The following is a 16,817-nucleotide window of genomic DNA, read 5'->3' on the forward strand; positions in this document are numbered from 1 at the left end:
ATATGAATACTGTGTGCTGGTCTGGTCACCCCAGCTCAAAAAAGATATACAGTATTAGAATGGAAATGATATAAAGAAGGGAAACAAAAATGATCAGGGGCATGGAACAGCTTCCATATGAAAAGAGATTACAAGGACTGGGACTGTTTATCTTAGAAAAGAAAGGACAAGGCGGGATATGAAAGGGGTCTATAAAATCCTGAATTGTGTGGCGAATGTGAATAAGGAAATGTTATTTGCCCCTTCATATAACACATGAATTAGGGGTCACCTGATTAAATTAATAGGCAGTAGGTTTTAAACAAACATTAGGAAGTACTTCTTCAGACAGTGCACAGTCACCCTGTGGAACCTATTGCCAGGGAATTCTGTGAAGGCCAAAAGAGTAACTGGGTTAAAAAAAAGATTTACATAAGTTCATGAAAGGCATGTCCATCAATGGATATTAGCCAAGATGGTCAGGGATGCAACCCCATGCTCTGGGACTGGACAACAGAAAATGGATCATTTGATAATTGTCCCATTCTGTTCATTCTCTCTGAAGCATCTGCCACTGGCCACTGTCAGAAAACAGGACACTGAGCTAGATGAACCATTGGTCTGACCCACTATGGCCATTGTGTAATCCCTTCTCTCAATCTGTGATTCAAGCAATCATTTGACACCAAGCATTTTACAAGTAGGTAATATCTCTCCCCCTTTCTAAAAGATTAAGAGTAGCACAAAACAACATATACTGACTTATAACATTGAAGTATAAAAAGAATTGTTAATGGTAATATTGAGACCTTTGATAGCAATATTTTTAATGATTTGTAATTATGTATAGTGAATGAGTACAGATGAGCTAATACTTAGGCTAAGGTTTTGCTGGAATAAGTGTGGTTTTGCCAATTCTTCTTTTACATAGAATTGCTCATTTCCTTAAAATGTTATTACTGACAGAACAAAGGTAACATGCTGGAAGATGTAAATAAGAGACACAAATGTGTAATGATAAATAAACCCTCCCTTTCTGGGGAAGACACAAAACTACATGAACCACTGTGACAGAATGTACTGCTGTGTCCACACCCTACACATCGTTGTAATCATCTTTGTACAAGTATGCCTTGTGAGGCATCATCTGAAAACTCAATTTTTGGTCAATATTGTCCTGATAAAATGTGTGTGACAACATTGTATATGAAGTTATATTTCCCTATATAATGTTAATAATACACGTTCCAAACTACAGCAGAAGTTGGCTAACAGATCTGTCTCAAACAAAGTAATGTGTGCTCTGCTTAATTTGCATTTAAACAGTAAGCAGAATTATCAAGCAGGAAGGGAAACAAAAGAAGCTCCAATAGGTGAGGGAAAGCAGCAGGGAACATTCTTTCCTACAGACTCGGGCTCCTGAATCTCAGCTAGAAATGGTTTCCAAGGGAGGGACTGACACTATAAAAAGGGAGACAAAGACCCAAGGCACCTGTCTTTTCTCTCTCTCTGTCCGTCGATTCACTGCACCAGAAGGGACAAAAGGAAGCAGCAATTGAATGGGAGAAGGAGTCCTGACCTAAGAAATGAGGTCACTAAGGCCTGGTCTACACTAGGCGTTTATGTCGAAGTTAGCGCCGTTACATCGAATTAACCCTGCACCCGTCCACACCACGAAGGTATTTAGTTCGACATAGAGGTCTCTTTAATTCGATTTCTGTACTCCTCCCCGACGAGGGGAGTAGCGCTAAATTCGACATGGCCATGTCGAATTAGGCTAGGTGTGGATGGAAATCGATGGTAATAGCTCCGGGAGCTATCCCACAGTGCACCACTCTGTTGACGCTCTGGACAGCAGTACGAGCTCGGATGCTCTGAACTGCCACACAGGAAAAGCCCCGGGAAAATTTGAATTTGAATTCCTTTTCCTGTCTGGCCAGTTTGAATCTCATTTCCTGTCTGGACATCGTGGCGAGCTCAGCAGCACTGGCAACGATGCAGAGCTCTCCAGCAGTGATGGCCGTGCAATCTCAGAATAGAAAGAGGGCCCCAGCATGGACTGATCGGGAAGTCTTGGATCTCATCGCTGTGTGGGGCGATGAGTCCGTGCTTTCCGAGCTGCGCTCCAAAAGACGGAATGCAAAGATCTACGAGAAGATCTCTAAAGACATGGCAGAGAGAGGATACAGCCGGGATGTAACGCAGTGCCGCGTGAAAATCAAGGAGCTGAGACAAGGCTACCAGAAGACCAAAGAGGCAAACGGACGCTCCGGATCCCATCCCCAGACATCCCGTTTCTACGAGGCACTGCATTCCATCCTCGGTGCGGCCGCCACCACTACCCCACCAGTGACCGTGGACTCTGAGGATGGGATAGTGTCCACGGCTGGATCCTCAGACATGTTAGCGGACGGGGAAGATGAGGAAGGAGATGAGGAGGACGAGGCAGTCGACAGCGCTCACAACGCTGATTTCCCCGACAGCCAGGATCTCTTCATCACCCTTACAGAGATCCCCTACCAACCCTCCCCAGCCCTTACCCCGGACACAGAATCTGGGGAAGGATCAGCCAGTAAGTGTTGTAAAAATCTAAACATTTATTTGTAACAGAACAGGAATATTAACAATTTAAAAAATGGGTTTCTCATGATTAGTTTGATTAGCTTAACGATTCAGTCATGGGCAGTGCAACTATTGAAAAAAAATCTAGCAATGTCCGGTTTTGCATGATTGTCCTGCCCAAGCCGCTCTACTGGTTAGTCACTGCTACAGCAGCTACAGTAAAATGCGGTCTATATGTCCGGGGATGGAGCAGAAATCCTCCTGTGACATCTTGAGGAAGCTCTCCTGGAGGTAATTGGAAATCCGCTGCATTAGGTTCTTGGGGAGAGCGGCCTTATTGGGTCCTCCGTAGTAGGACACGTTGCCACGCCACGAGACTATCAAGTACTCTGGAATCATTGCTCTGCACAGCATGGCGGCATACGGCCCTGGTCTTTGCAGGCTTTCCTGGAGCATTCTCTCTTTCTCGCTGTCAGAGATCCTCATGAGGGTGATGTCGCTCATGATGACCTGCTTTGAATGAGGTAGGGGAATGTTAGTGTTGGGACTGCTTTGCCGTTCCTTTACAGAACTGTAACCGCTGGTTTGCAGCCACGCGGTGGAGGCGGGAGAGGGGCAGCCGAAAGGGATCGTTCCCGGGGACAACCGCGAGGGTGTGGGACAGGAGCAGACTTCCTGCTTGCCGAATTGCTGGCAGCAGGGACCGACATTGATTTCAATGTGAAATGAGGCCATTGCTAATATTAAAGTTTTAAGCTGCCACAAGTCTACGGCTTACCATGTCTGCCTGCAACAGAAATTCCGTTCTCCTGAGAGGCTTCTCAAATGTGCTGTAGAAGACCCCAGGCACTGAATGCGAAGGCCGAGAATTCGACCTTGTGCTGAGTGCGCATGTGATAGGTGCTGTGCATGGTCTTGTTAACAGAGAAAGACTATGTTCTTTGTTCACAACTACATTTATCTTTCTGAGGAATTCACTCCCTTTTTCCCATTCCCACAGCCCCATCTGCGACTGTCTCACAACCTAGCCTGTCATTACACTCCCAGAGGCTAGCGCGGATTAGGCATAAGAAGAAGAGGACACGGGAGGACATGTTCTCGGAGCTTATAGCCTGCTCCAGAGCCCAGGCAGCACAGCAGACCCAGTGGCGGGAGAACTTGACCCGAATGCACCAAGCCAACATGGATCGGGAGGAGAGGTGGCGTCAGGAAGACCAGCAGGCGACTCAAACCCTGCTTGGACTAATGAGGGAGCAAACGGACACGCTCCGGCGCCTTGTGGATGTTCTGCAGGAACGGAGGCAGGAGGACAGAGCCCCGCTGCAGTCCATCTCTAACCGCCCTCCCCCGCCACCAAGTCCCATACTCCCCTCACCCAAAGTGCACAGAAGGAGAGGCGGCAGAGTCCCTGCTAACTCTCACTCCACCCCTGCAGAGAGCTCGAGCAGCAGAAGGCTCTCATTCCCCAAAATTTGACAAGTTCTTTCCTTCCCGCCTGACACAAGCCCCCGTCCAAGTTTCACTTTCCCAGTTCCATGTTTGGTTGATAATAAAAAATACGTTTCTGTTAACTACTGTTTCCATCATGTTCTTTTGGAGGAGGGGGGGATAGGGGGTTGGTAATTCGACAGGACAGTCACCTTTGGCAGGGTATATAGTCGGGGGCAGGCACAGCAGCAGGGCACATACATAGTGCAGTGATGCAGTGACTAGTTACCCTGGTTAGTCTGGGAGGTTGTTTTCATGTTATGTGGTGGCGGGTGGGTTGCTCTGTGACTTTGTGGCAGGGGAGGGCAGTTACAGATCTTAAGCGGCGGTCCTTAGGCAGGATCACAGAGCCACACAGCAGGGGATCTGTAACCGTCCTCCCCCTGCCACAAAGTCACATAGACCCCCCCATACACACAGTCCCTATCAGGAGGGGTGACAGGCTCCGTTGAAACAACCATCCCACCGCAGCGGAGCCTGTCAATCCTTGAGTTTAGAAGCTGCATTCGCGCCACTACAGTACACCCGCTCCGCACCACAGTCTGCGTCCCAGTTTTAAAAAATTCCCGCGAATACAGTATTAAAGAAAACGGTGTGCTTTAACAAAGTAGAACTATTTTTATTTTGAAACGTGTGTTGGAAGTGGGGTGAAGGGGGTATGTAACTGGATAGGATAGTCAACATTAACTGGGCAAAGAAACGGGGGCAGGTTTAGCTTCTCAATACACAAACTTTAAAGTCACAGGTTACCCTGCTCACTCAGGAACTTTGCTTTCAAAGCCTTCCGGATGCACAGCGCTTCCCGCTGGTCTCTTCTAATCGCCCGGCTGTCTGGCTGTGAGTAATCAGCAGCCAGGCTATTTTCCTCAACCTCCCACCCCGCCATAAAGGTCTCCCCCTTGCTCTCACAGAGATTGTGGAGCACACAGCAAGCTGCAATAACAATGGGGATATTGGTTTCGCTGAGATCACAGCGAGTCAGTAAGCTTCTCCATCTCCCCTTGAGACGTCCAAAAGCACACTCCACCACCATTCTGCACTTGCTCAGCCGGTAGTTGAAGAGTTCTTTTTCAGTGTCCAGGGCGCCAGTATAGGGCTTCATGAGCCAGGGCATTAGCGGGTAGGCTGGGTCCCCGAGGATGACTATAGGCATCTCCACATCCCCAAGAGTTATTTTGTGGTCCGGGAAGTAAATACCTTGCTGCAGCCATCTAAACAGACCAGAGTTCCTGAAAACACGAGCGTCATGAACCTTGCCCGGCCATCCCACGTAGATGTTGGTAAAACGTCCCCTGTGGTCCACCAGTGCTTGCAGCACCATGGAAAAGTAGCCCTTTCTGTTAATGTACTGGCTGGCCTGGTGTTCCGGTGCCAGGATAGGGATGTGAGTTCCATCTATGGCCCCACCGCAGTTTGGGAATCCCATCGCTGCGAAGCCATCTATGATCGCCTCCACGTTTCCCAGGGTGACTACCTTTGGCAGCAGTACATCAACGATTGCCTTGGCTACTTGCATCACAACAACCCCCACGGTAGATTTGCCCACCCCAAACTGGTTCGCGACTGACCGGTAGCTGTCTGGCGTTGCAAGCTTCCACAGGGCTATGGCCACTCGCTTCTGGACAGTCAGGGCTGCTCGCATCCGGGTGTCATTGCGCTTCAGGGCAGGGGACAGCAACTCACAAAGTTCCAGGAAAGTTCCCTTCCGCATGCGAAAGTTTCGCAGCCACTGGGATTCATCCCAGACCTGCAGCACTATGCGGTCCCACCACTCAGTGCTTGTTTCCCGTGCCCAGAATCTCCTTTCGACGGCATCAACATGACCCATTGCCACCGTGATGTTCTCGGCGCTGGGTCCCCTGCTTTCTGAGAGGTCTGTGCTACTCTCAGACTTCAGGCCATCACCGCGTTGACGTAGCCTCCTCGCCTGACTTTTCTGCATCTGCCTCAGGGAAAGGTGTATGATAAGTTGTGAGGCGTTGAGAGCGGCCACAACTGCAGTGATGGTTGCAGCAGGCTCCATGCTCGCAGTGCTGTGGCGTCCGCGCTGTCACTGACTAGAAAAGTGCGCGAACTGATTTCCCGCCGGCGCTTTCAGGGAGGGAGGGCGGGAGTGATGGACGGATGACGACAGTTACCCAAAAGCACCCTGGACACATTTTTTTTACCCAGAAGGCATTTGCGGCTCCACCCAGAATTCCAATGGGCAGCGGGGACTCCGGGAACTGTGGGATAGCTGACCACAGTGCACCACTTCCAATGTCGACGCTTTCCCCGTTAGTGTGGACTCACAAAGTCGAATTACTGTCCTTAGTGTGGACACACACGTTCGACTTTGCAATATCGATTCCAAAAATTCGATTTAAGTAAAATCGAACTACTCTCGTAGTGTAGACAAGGCCTAAGACTGCTGAGAGTATATGGTGAAAAAAACTTTCAATTTAACAGTTTGTTAAGTTAGGAACCAACTGCATTTCTTTTTTTCTTGTAACCATTTCTGACTTTTATGCCTCACTTAAAATCTCTCTCTTTGTAATTAATAAAAACTTATTTTATTGTTTTATCTAATCCAGTATGTTTAAATTGAAGTGTCTGGGAAACTCCATTTGTGGTGGAAAGTTATGTGCATATTATTTCTATTAAAGCATTAACTGACTTTATATACATTTGTATTGTCCAGGAGAAGGCAGGGCAGTACAGGACAAACATTTCTGGGGGGAAAATCTAGGACCAAGGTTGTTTTGGAATCACCCTGCAATATAATTAAGGCTGGTAAGAGCCAAGGTGTGGCTAGCTGGCTGCAGCACACACACAGACATAGCTAAGAGTGTCTTGTATGCTGGAGGCTGTTTGTGAGCAATCCAAACGGGAGGCTACAGCAACAAAGCATTGCAAAGGGCATCCCAGGTTAGAGGGCAGGGGTGACACACCTACGCATGAGTCAGGATTGTACTGTGGGTATGTCACACCCAGAAATTGCAAAACCAGCTGGAAAATACAGAAGTTGGGTAACTGAAGCTTGTGCATACATAACTGTTACCTAGCAGCTCTGTGTTCTTGGAGAACCAGGGCGCAGTACCCAGCCTGTCTGACTCACGAAAGATCTCCTCCCTCTCCCGCCAGCTTCTGCTTGAACCAAAACCGATCAAAAGAAAGTCTTACAAAAAGCAATGAAAAGGCAGGGAGAGACACACGTAAACCCCAGGGATAAGGATGATAGAATTAAGGAAACTCCCCTAGCCTCATTTGCATCGAAGATGGGACAAGGAGGTATCTCCATTACCATACAGAATGGAGAACAGAGATTCCAAGGCAAGAACCACAGAGAACTCATAGACTCATAGACCTTAAGGTCAGAAGGGACCATTATGATATTCTAGTCTGACCTCCTGCACAACGCAGGCCACAGAATCTCACCCACCCACTCCTGTAACAAACCCCTGACCTATGTCTGAACTACTGAAGTCCTCAACTTGTGATTTAAAAACTTCAAGGTGCAGAGAATCCTCCAGCAAGTGACCCGTGCCCCATGCTGCAGAGGAAGGCGAAAAATCGGTCCCCCAGGGCCTCTGCCAATCTGCCCTGGAGGAAAATTCCTTCCTGACCCCAAATATGGCGATCAGCTAAACCCTGAGCATGTGGGCAAGACTCAACAACCAGACACCCAAAGAAGAATTCTCTGTAGTAACTCAGATCCCACCCTATCTAATGTCCCATCACAGGCCATTGGGCATATCTACTGCTAATAGTCAAAAATCAATTAATTGCCAAAATTAGGCTATCCCATCATACCATTCCTTCCATAAATTTATCAAGCTTAGTCATGAAGCCAGATATGTCTTTTGCCTCCACTGCTCTCCTTGGAAGGCTATTCCAGAACTTCACTCCTCTGATGGTTAGAAACCTTCGTCTAATTTCAAGTCTAAACTTCCTGATGGCCAGTTTATATCCATTTGTTCTTGTGTCCACATTGGTACTGAGCTTAAATAATTCCTCTTCCTCCCTCGTATTTATCCCTCTGATATATTTATAGATAGCAATCATATCTCCCCTCAGCTTTCTTTTGGTTAGGCTAAACAAGCCAAGCTCTTTGAGTCTCCTTTCACAAGACAGGTTTTCCATTCCTCGGATCATCCTAGTAGCCCTTCTCTGTATCTGTTCCAGTTTGAATTCATCCTTCTTAAACACAGGAGACCAGAACTGCACACAATATTCCAGATGAGGTCTCACCAGTGCCTTGTATAACGGTACTAACACCTCCTTATCTCTACTGGAAATACCTCGCCTGATGCATCCCAAGACCGCATTAGCTTTTTTCACAGCCATAATACATTGGCGGCTCATAATCATCCGGTGATCGACCAATACTCCCAGGTCCTTCTCCTCCTCTGTTACTTCTAAGTGATGCGTTCCCAGTTTATAACAAAAATTCTTGTTATTAATCCCTAAATGCATGACCTTGCACTTTTCACTATTATATTTCATCCTATTACCATTACTCCAGTTTACAAGGTCATCCAGATCTTCCTGTAGGGTATCCCGGTCCCTCTCTGTAATGGCAATACCTCCCAGCTTTGTGTCATCCGCAAACTTTATTAGCACATTCCCACTTTTTGTGCCAAGGTCAGTAATAAAAAGATTAAATAAGATTGGTCCCAAAACCGATCCCTGAGGAAGTCCACTAGTAACCTCCTTTCAGCCTGACAGTTCACCGTTGTAGTCTCCCCTTTAACCAGTTCCTTATCCACCTTTCAATTTTCATATTGATCCCCATCTTTTCCAATTTAGCTAATAATTCCCCATGTGGAACCATATCAAATGCCTTACTGAAATCAAGGTAAATTAGATCCACTGCATTTCCTTTGTCTAAAAAAATGTTACCTTCTCAAAGAAGGAGATCAGGTTGGTTTGGCATGATCTACCTTTTATAAAACCATGTTTTATTTTGTCCCAATTACCATTGACCTCAATGTCCTTAACTACTTGCTCCTTCAAATTTTTTTCCAAGACCTTGCATACTACAGATGTCAAACTAACCCGCAAAAGATTAAGCCCTGAGTCCACAGAGAAAGGGTGTTTGCTCAGAGCCCATGGAGGAGTAGATCCCAGAGCCCACGGAGGAGTAAAGTTAGATGCCTTTCACCTGGAGCCCTACAAACAGGGAAAGTGTGTTTTCTCTGACTCCACAGGGAAAAGGTTTTTCCCCGGAGCCCATGGAAGAGTAAAGTTAGGTGCCTTTCGCCTGGAGCCCTATGAACTGGGAAAGGGTGGAGGTGCCTAAATTAAGAGGGTTATGCCTTGAGCCCTAGGAACTGGGTAAAGGTGGGTGCCCCTAGAGTGTGTAAGTAACAGAGAATTTTTGTGCAGGTAACAATTAGGCCAACCAGTAACGTACAGAAAGTTTTCAGCAAAGGAGCACTCTTTAACACACACATGGGATGGCCCCTGCTTTATTGTGAATCGAGCCAGCCCCAGTGTTTATCAGGTAGAAATCCTGAATGGAAAAAATGGGAAACCCTGGCGGAAATGGTTTCATTACTCACAGCTCGAAGAGTGGAAGGATAAACCACCTAACCCATAAGGAATAGCATAACTGTCTTCTCCATCCTGCCAGCCACCCTTGTTGGTTAGCAAGGAGGAATGGCTTGGGGCCGTTGGAAAATAAGTGTTGGGTGGGCTTGTCAGTGGATACCCCGATGTTGAAGCACGAAAAGGCCAGAGAAGCCCTCGACTTATTATGGCCACCCTCATGTAGGTCACTGCTTCATGTTCACCCTGCAATATTGGTCCCAGACTCTCCCAGTACATACAGGAGGAGTGTGGGAGTTTGTTCTCTCTTCTCTGCCCCCTCGCAGGTCCCAAACATGAGCCATGACATCCCACCGTTGCACCAGCTCTCTGCTGTTCATAAGTGTCTGGAGTCTGATGCTGTCCAGGCTCTATGCTGAACCTGTGATCCCTCTGAACCTCTGGAGGTGCTTGCCAGCTGGAACCCAGGAAATAAAATTGCTGTGCCACATGCATGGACTCTATGGCAATGGAAGCAACCCCCTGGCCCTGCAGCATCGCTACCAGTTCTACGCTGCCGGCAACTCCTCGGGTTGCCCCTGGGAAAGCGTTGCCAATTGCATGCAGAGTGCCACCGGAGAATCACTCAAGTTTTTTTATGAAACTAAGACCACACCAGACTCTGTTCCATTCTTCTGTAAGTCGTTGTGGTCTCGAAAGGGACGTACACCATCAAACACAACCAATGATACCCTCCCGGGTGGTGGAAGGTGCAGGATAGTCATGGTTTCCTTTGCTGCTTGGAAGCAACCATTCCCCTACGTGTCATCATTGTCGTTTTAACCCAGACACCTCCATTACCCGGAGATGAACTGCAGCCATCTCTGATCACGCCAGCAAGCAAGAATATCACATGGTTCCTCGTAAACTGGGAACCTCTGAATTGGAATTTAGCTGGACATGACTTGATTCAGCAAGGTTTCCCCAGACTGGGTAGTTCCATTAAAGGGCACACATTGTGACAAGCTCGTGCCAACAATTTGATTTAAATTCTATGGGCACATTGCCATTTCGGAGGGATTCCATGATCCCGGATTGTATAGAATGGAATTGGGCCAACAACAAAAAACAGCTTTAAATTTTGACCCTCTGATTACAAACCTCACTCCCCTCCACATTTAAGAGCCCCAATTTCAGGACCCCATGTGTTAAAATTGGATCAACAAAAACATTTGGTTCTTCAACCTCAGACTTCTCTGAAGGAAGTTCAAATCCAGTTAAAAGGCATGAATATCTCTCACATAACACCTGTATGCATTCCCTTGATTGGAACAAGCCATAAGGGTTGGGATGAATGGGTAAAGAACGTGGCATGGGGCTCACCATGTAAATAGAGTAAAAAGGGAATTAAGTGATTGGATTGCACCTGTAGAAACAGGAATCTCTTTAGTTGATGCCGCAAACATAGAAGTTCTGGATAATGAACTATCATATGCCACCAAAAATATAGGAAAGATGGGAACCCCATTAACAGTATCTTTGAAACAGTTAAGTGAGGAACAGCAGTTAATAAGCAAGGTATTTCTTGGGTGAGAAAGACTCATAGAAAAAGATGAAGAGTTAATGTCTGGTGTACAGTCCCTCCAGAATAATGTCTCAGCGTGTGAGCAAGCTCACGCTCTCACCCATAACATAATCATGGGAATGATTCGGCAAGCCATAGCAGGACAAATTCCCATGGAGGCAATCAACTTGATTCAGCCCCATGTAACGGAGGAAGAATTAGTCCTCCGGCCCTGGGGGAGACTAGTTAATGCTTCGTACAATCACCATCAGCAAAGCTTGCAGTTATTCCTAATAACTGTGGCAGGCAAAGAAATTAGAGTACTCCACCCAGTAGTCCCATTGGGACTACAGATTAATGATAACTCAGTAATGAACTCCAGAGATCCTAACACTTGGGCCTGGCAGAAAGATAATGTGTGAAACACAGTAAAAGTAAAGGGGTGTAGGAGAAAAGAAGTTTTGGGCTATATCTGTGAAGACCAAACATTGAAGGAACATGATGAATGCTACTTCCCACAACCCGGGAATAAGTCTCACTATTCCTTCGATGTTATCCAGGAAAAGGGGTCTGTTTTAATCTATGTTGGTAAAGCATGTGTATCTAAGAACTGTGTGGGAAGCACTGCAAGATGGGGATCTCTGCTCCAGATGTTAATGAACCCACACCAGCACACACCCAGCTCAGTAGTTATCAGACCAATTCTAGTAATAAATCCTTTATTGGTATCCAAAATAGTGAAGCTCCCTAACTGCATTGTGAGCTCCCTCCAAGTAACGCCACCCAAAGTTAGGAATGATAGCTCCCATGGTCTGAACAAAACAACTTTGGTATACTTCCTTGTTTACACATAAACAAATCTAGTGTTCTCCCTTGAACCACTGTTGTTTCTCTACAAAAACTCCTACCCATGCTCAAGTAAGTGTTCTGATGCCTGGATCCAAAACCTGCATCAGTTCCATTGGGACTTCATCTTCTCCTGACTGATCATGCTGGGGGCTCTGCTTGTCTCCAGCACTCCGGACCCTCAGCTACCACCACTACCTGGGACCCCCGATCGATTCAAGCTTCAGGAGAACCCAGCTCATTCTCTCTCTCGAGGTATAGCCTTCTGACCCTGACTTGTGCGATCAGTTTTAGTTTTGTAAACCTGACTTTTATAATCAAATTTAAGTTGGATTTAATATTATAACTGTTTTGTTTGTTTGGCTCCCCTATGTTTATTACCTGGCAATAAATAACTTTCATGATTAAGCTGATTGCTTCTCTCCCCCAGCCCGCCCGCCTCCATGGGGTTTTTTGGTTTCCTCATTCACTCTGCAGCAACACTCCTCGTACCTAAGCTAAAAGATCCCTGCAGCGCCCAAAAATCCTGTGGGGGTTACTACTATAACAATTGTAACGTGAAAGTGGGAACAGAGACCTACTGAACCTGGGACATATAAGGGTGGCAGCTTGGAAGTGCTGCTCGACCCAGCCTGCTCAGGCATGCTCTATTCCGGTGCGTTGCCCATGGCATATGAGGGCGACAGCTTGGAAGTGCTGTTCAACCCAGCCTACTGAGTCCAGGGACATATTAGGGGTTAGCTTGAGAGTGCTGATTAATCCAGTCTTCTCAGACACGCTGTGTGTGTGAGAGTGTGTGCGTCTGATTCTGGGGCTGGAAGAACCCAGCCCTGGGGAACCTAGGTCCTGCAGGATAGCTCCATTGGGAGGGAACTTGCAGCAGGGAGAAGTAGAGCTCCGTACGAGAACACAAGTGACACAAGCAATACATTGATAGACGTACAGAACACCCCCTATCCCAGAAGAGTAACCCTAATAAATGAGCATACCCCAAAGTAACGGGCAAAGCTAGTAACAGTAATGTATGGGTTACCTAAAATCAAAAAGGTTGATATCTTAAAAGCCGATTGGATAAAGATTAAGTCATCTGTAATGCAGAACTGTATAAAAGAACATGGTCTCAAACTGGAGAAACACTGGAGTAGAAACTGAAGAATGGGACTGAAGGACCAGATTAAGATCAGAGAAGGCGAGGACTATCGTGGAAGGTGGAAGAACTTCCAGGGCCCCCAAAATGTGGTCATTTGGGCCCATCTACCAATTCGGTCTCATCTGTTGTTATTTGTCTGGCATAAATGTATGTCCAGACACTATAAAGTGACAGGTTTCAGAGTGGTAACCGTGTTAGTCTGTATCAGCAAAAAGAACGAGGGGTACTTTTGGCACCTTAGAGACTAACAAATTTATTTGAGCATAAGCTTTCGTGGGCTAAAGCCCACTTCATCAGATGCATGCCTCTGAAAGCTTATGCTCAAGTAAATTTGTTAGTCTCTAAGGTGCCACAAGTACTCCTCGTTCTTTTTTTTTATAAAGTGACAATCATTCTGTCTGAAATGATTAAACCTAAATTGGATGCACTTGTGACTCAGTGTCTCAACTTTTACCCCTAACATCTCCAATAGCGATATCTATGCCTGGATTGTGCAGCAATAGTTTTTTTGTTATGTTTGTGTTTTTGTTTAGGAGTTACCCCCTCACCAAACACAATTTCTGAAGTGTGATTTTTCCTGTTCTGTTCTCCACAATTAAAGAAGGTCACACCTTATTCACTTGGCTCTTCATGACATACTAGATGCATCCATAGTTCTTTCACATACTCTGTGCTCTAACTCTCTGGAAGAACTGGGTAACAGTCAGGAACACTGCCTACAGAAAGTGAATCAGAGTATATGCACTACACAAACATCTGAAACATCAAGCTGTGTATGCCTAAACTGAGTAATTGCATGATTTTATTGCTGTAACTTTTGTCCTTCCCTCACCTCACCTCCTTTTCTACTATAGATTATCGTCACTCTCCGTGCTCATGTAAAGTTAGATTATGAGCTCTTTACAGAACAAATAAAAAAAACCCTAAAGTGCTTAAATTTATAGGGCAAACCAATACACTTTTGCAATGTGCATTCATTTTAACCTGCACACACTGTACATACTTGTTCCACGTAATGAAAGTTCCTCTCTGTGTTGAGATGCCAAGACCAGCAATTTGATTCATTTGTAGTCCTGCAGCTAAAAGTAAAAATATATTTTAAAAGTTGAAAAAGCACTTTTATGCTAATATTATAACACAACATAAATATACACCTTATGGAAAGTTAGAAAATTATTCAACAAATGTAATAAATACTGATTTTTACTCATTGGACAGCTAAACAAGTGACATAACTGCTGAAATAACCAAGTACACAGCACAGATCAGCAGAGCTAGACCAATTCGTTCCAAAATAGTTGGACACATAATCCTGGATTTTACAAAAGCAAAGTCTGCACATTGGCCCTTTCATTGCCTATATTTTTATTAGGCAATCCCTGTAGGCCTATTCAGGAAGCATCAAGAGGGGAAGACAACTACTGTGCCCCCATGGCAGAAGTAATGAGACTTTCAATAGGGATGTTCTAGATACCTTTGGGAGCATAACATAGGCTAGATGAAAGGCAATAAAGTGCTATAAATAAACAAAATCACTTTTGTGTTGCATGGACAATGGAGAGGCTTCACCCTGATAATGTAGGTCTTCTTGATATTATTAGTTTGTGGAAGCACTCATACAGACAAAGTATCCCTTCCCCATGGAGCTCACAAATCTAAGAAAAAATAATTTGTGATCTCTGAGCTACTGAAAGGGACTTCATATAATCATTCAAACTCAAGAAGCCAGGCCTCTTTAAATGAATATTTCTAGAATTAAAAGCAAACACAGTAAATGTGGTCTAAAAATTATATTTTGTAAATGAATGCTTTTATAAAATCTTCTAGAAATAAGGTAATTGTGGAGATATTTCTTTCTAATTCCAGTGAAAACAGCTGTTTTAAACAAACTTTTCCTCAGAGTTTAAACCCAAACACTGCAACTTTAATAACCTGAATATGCAGCTGACTTCACTGATTTTCATTATTTATGCTGAGAAAAAAAATCAAAATACAGAAAGTGAACAAAAAGCATGACTAGCAACATGCAAACTGGATTTTAATATAGGTATTAGTAATGTAAGAAGTGTCTTTGTTCACTATATATGATTTTTAAGTTGACAATGTCCCTTTACATTTAAAAAAAATTGTAGAATTTTATATTCGCTGAGTGACTTACTAATTTTGTTATGACACCTTTTGTGTAATAACAAAGATTTTTTATTTTAAGTTCAAAATTAGTGTTTCAGAAATTATACAAATGTTTAAGGACTAAATTTGATCTTCACATACCCTAAAGGGAGCTTTGGTTGATTTCAAAGGGACTTGCATGCAAGATGTCCAAAGGCTGAATTTCGCCCAAAGGATACGTTAAGAAATCCCATTTAAACTGAAGGACTATACACAGTGAACCAAAATTAGTCCTAATTTGAGATTTTTGTTGCTCTCTGGTAAGTTATTACTGAAAGCTTCATTAAAATAAATAAATAAGCCCCAATCCTGTAAACACATGCTAATGTGAAAATTTTCATGTATTAAGTTATTTAGATGCATAAGGATTTACAGGATTAGGTCGTTAGACAGTTCTTAAGGTATTTTTTAGTTTCCTATTCAGCAATATTAATGTGTTTTCTAGAGATGACATGTTGCATAAGTACAAAAATAACATAGATTAAATGGTTTTAGTTAACATCAGCTACTATTCTTTGGTTTCATGAATGATTACCTTGTACTGCCTCTTTTATTACATCCATGAACTGAGTCCACAGAACTTCAGGATCTAGTTCAACCCAGCCAAGATGAGGATGAAGTGTTTCTACCTGTTTGCAAGAAGTATAGTATTACTATGAACAATAACAATACTATGAGTGTCAAGGCTCCTGCAGTATATACAATAGGGACCAGTATACATCCCTACTGTAATTCCACTGGCACACTGGAGGAATATTAGAGATGGATCTCACCCCTTTACATTTAAAATGTTCCCTTTAATAAGCCCATAATACAGAAGGCTTCATCCCCAAAGCTTTAACTGGCCTTCCTGCTCACTGAAGTGGAACAAGTAGGCTCATTTAGGTTTCTTGCTAGTCAGGAGAAAATCCTGTCCCAACTGTGTTAATGTTTTCAAAGCAAAAAGAATTAGCTTTTGTTGCACTCCAGCAGGAAGGAAATTCTGCTCAGAAAACTGAGGAGGAAGGTATAAAAAGGACTTTAATTGTAGTCTTTAAGTACAGTCTTAAATCAAAAGTTTACATTTGTTGCAAGTTTAATAATTTTTTTTAAAGCCACACATTAAAAGGGATTTTTTATTTCTAAACATCTGCTCATTTATTTTATCATAATTATGTTAAAAGAACAGGAGTACTTGTGGCACCTTAGAGACTAACAAATTTATTAGAGCATAAGCTTTCGTGGACTACAGCCCACTTCTTCGGATGCATATAGAGTGGAACATATATTGAGGAGATATATATACACACATACAGGTCTGTCTCGCTTACAGACAACCCCCCCAACCTAAAGCAAATACTCACCAGCAACCACACATCACTGAACAAAAACACTGACCCAGGAACCTATCCTTGTAACAAACCCCGATGCCAACTCTGTCCACATATCTATTCAAGTGACATCATCATAGGACCTAATCACATCAGCCATACCATCAGGGGCTCGTTCACCTGCACATCTACCAATGTGATATATGTCATCATGTGCCAGCAATGCCCCTCTGCCATGTAC

At 44.4% G+C, this 16,817-nt stretch overlaps 1 protein-coding gene across 1 annotated transcript in view; it reads right to left on the reverse strand.

Annotated features, from left to right (window-relative positions):
* Positions 1-16,817, reverse strand: part of GK5 (glycerol kinase 5) — a 100,119-nt gene that overhangs the window by 76,156 nt on the left and 7,146 nt on the right. The window contains exons 2-3 of the mRNA XM_054040271.1: positions 15,802-15,895; positions 14,101-14,176 (exon numbers count right to left, since the gene is read on the reverse strand). Coding sequence (XP_053896246.1) covers positions 14,101-14,176; positions 15,802-15,895 — 170 coding nt within the window. The remainder of the gene's footprint in view (positions 1-14,100; positions 14,177-15,801; positions 15,896-16,817) is intronic.

Source organism: Malaclemys terrapin, chromosome 9 (assembly GCF_027887155.1).
Source record: "Malaclemys terrapin pileata isolate rMalTer1 chromosome 9, rMalTer1.hap1, whole genome shotgun sequence".
Taxonomy (NCBI): Eukaryota; Metazoa; Chordata; order Testudines; family Emydidae; genus Malaclemys; species Malaclemys terrapin.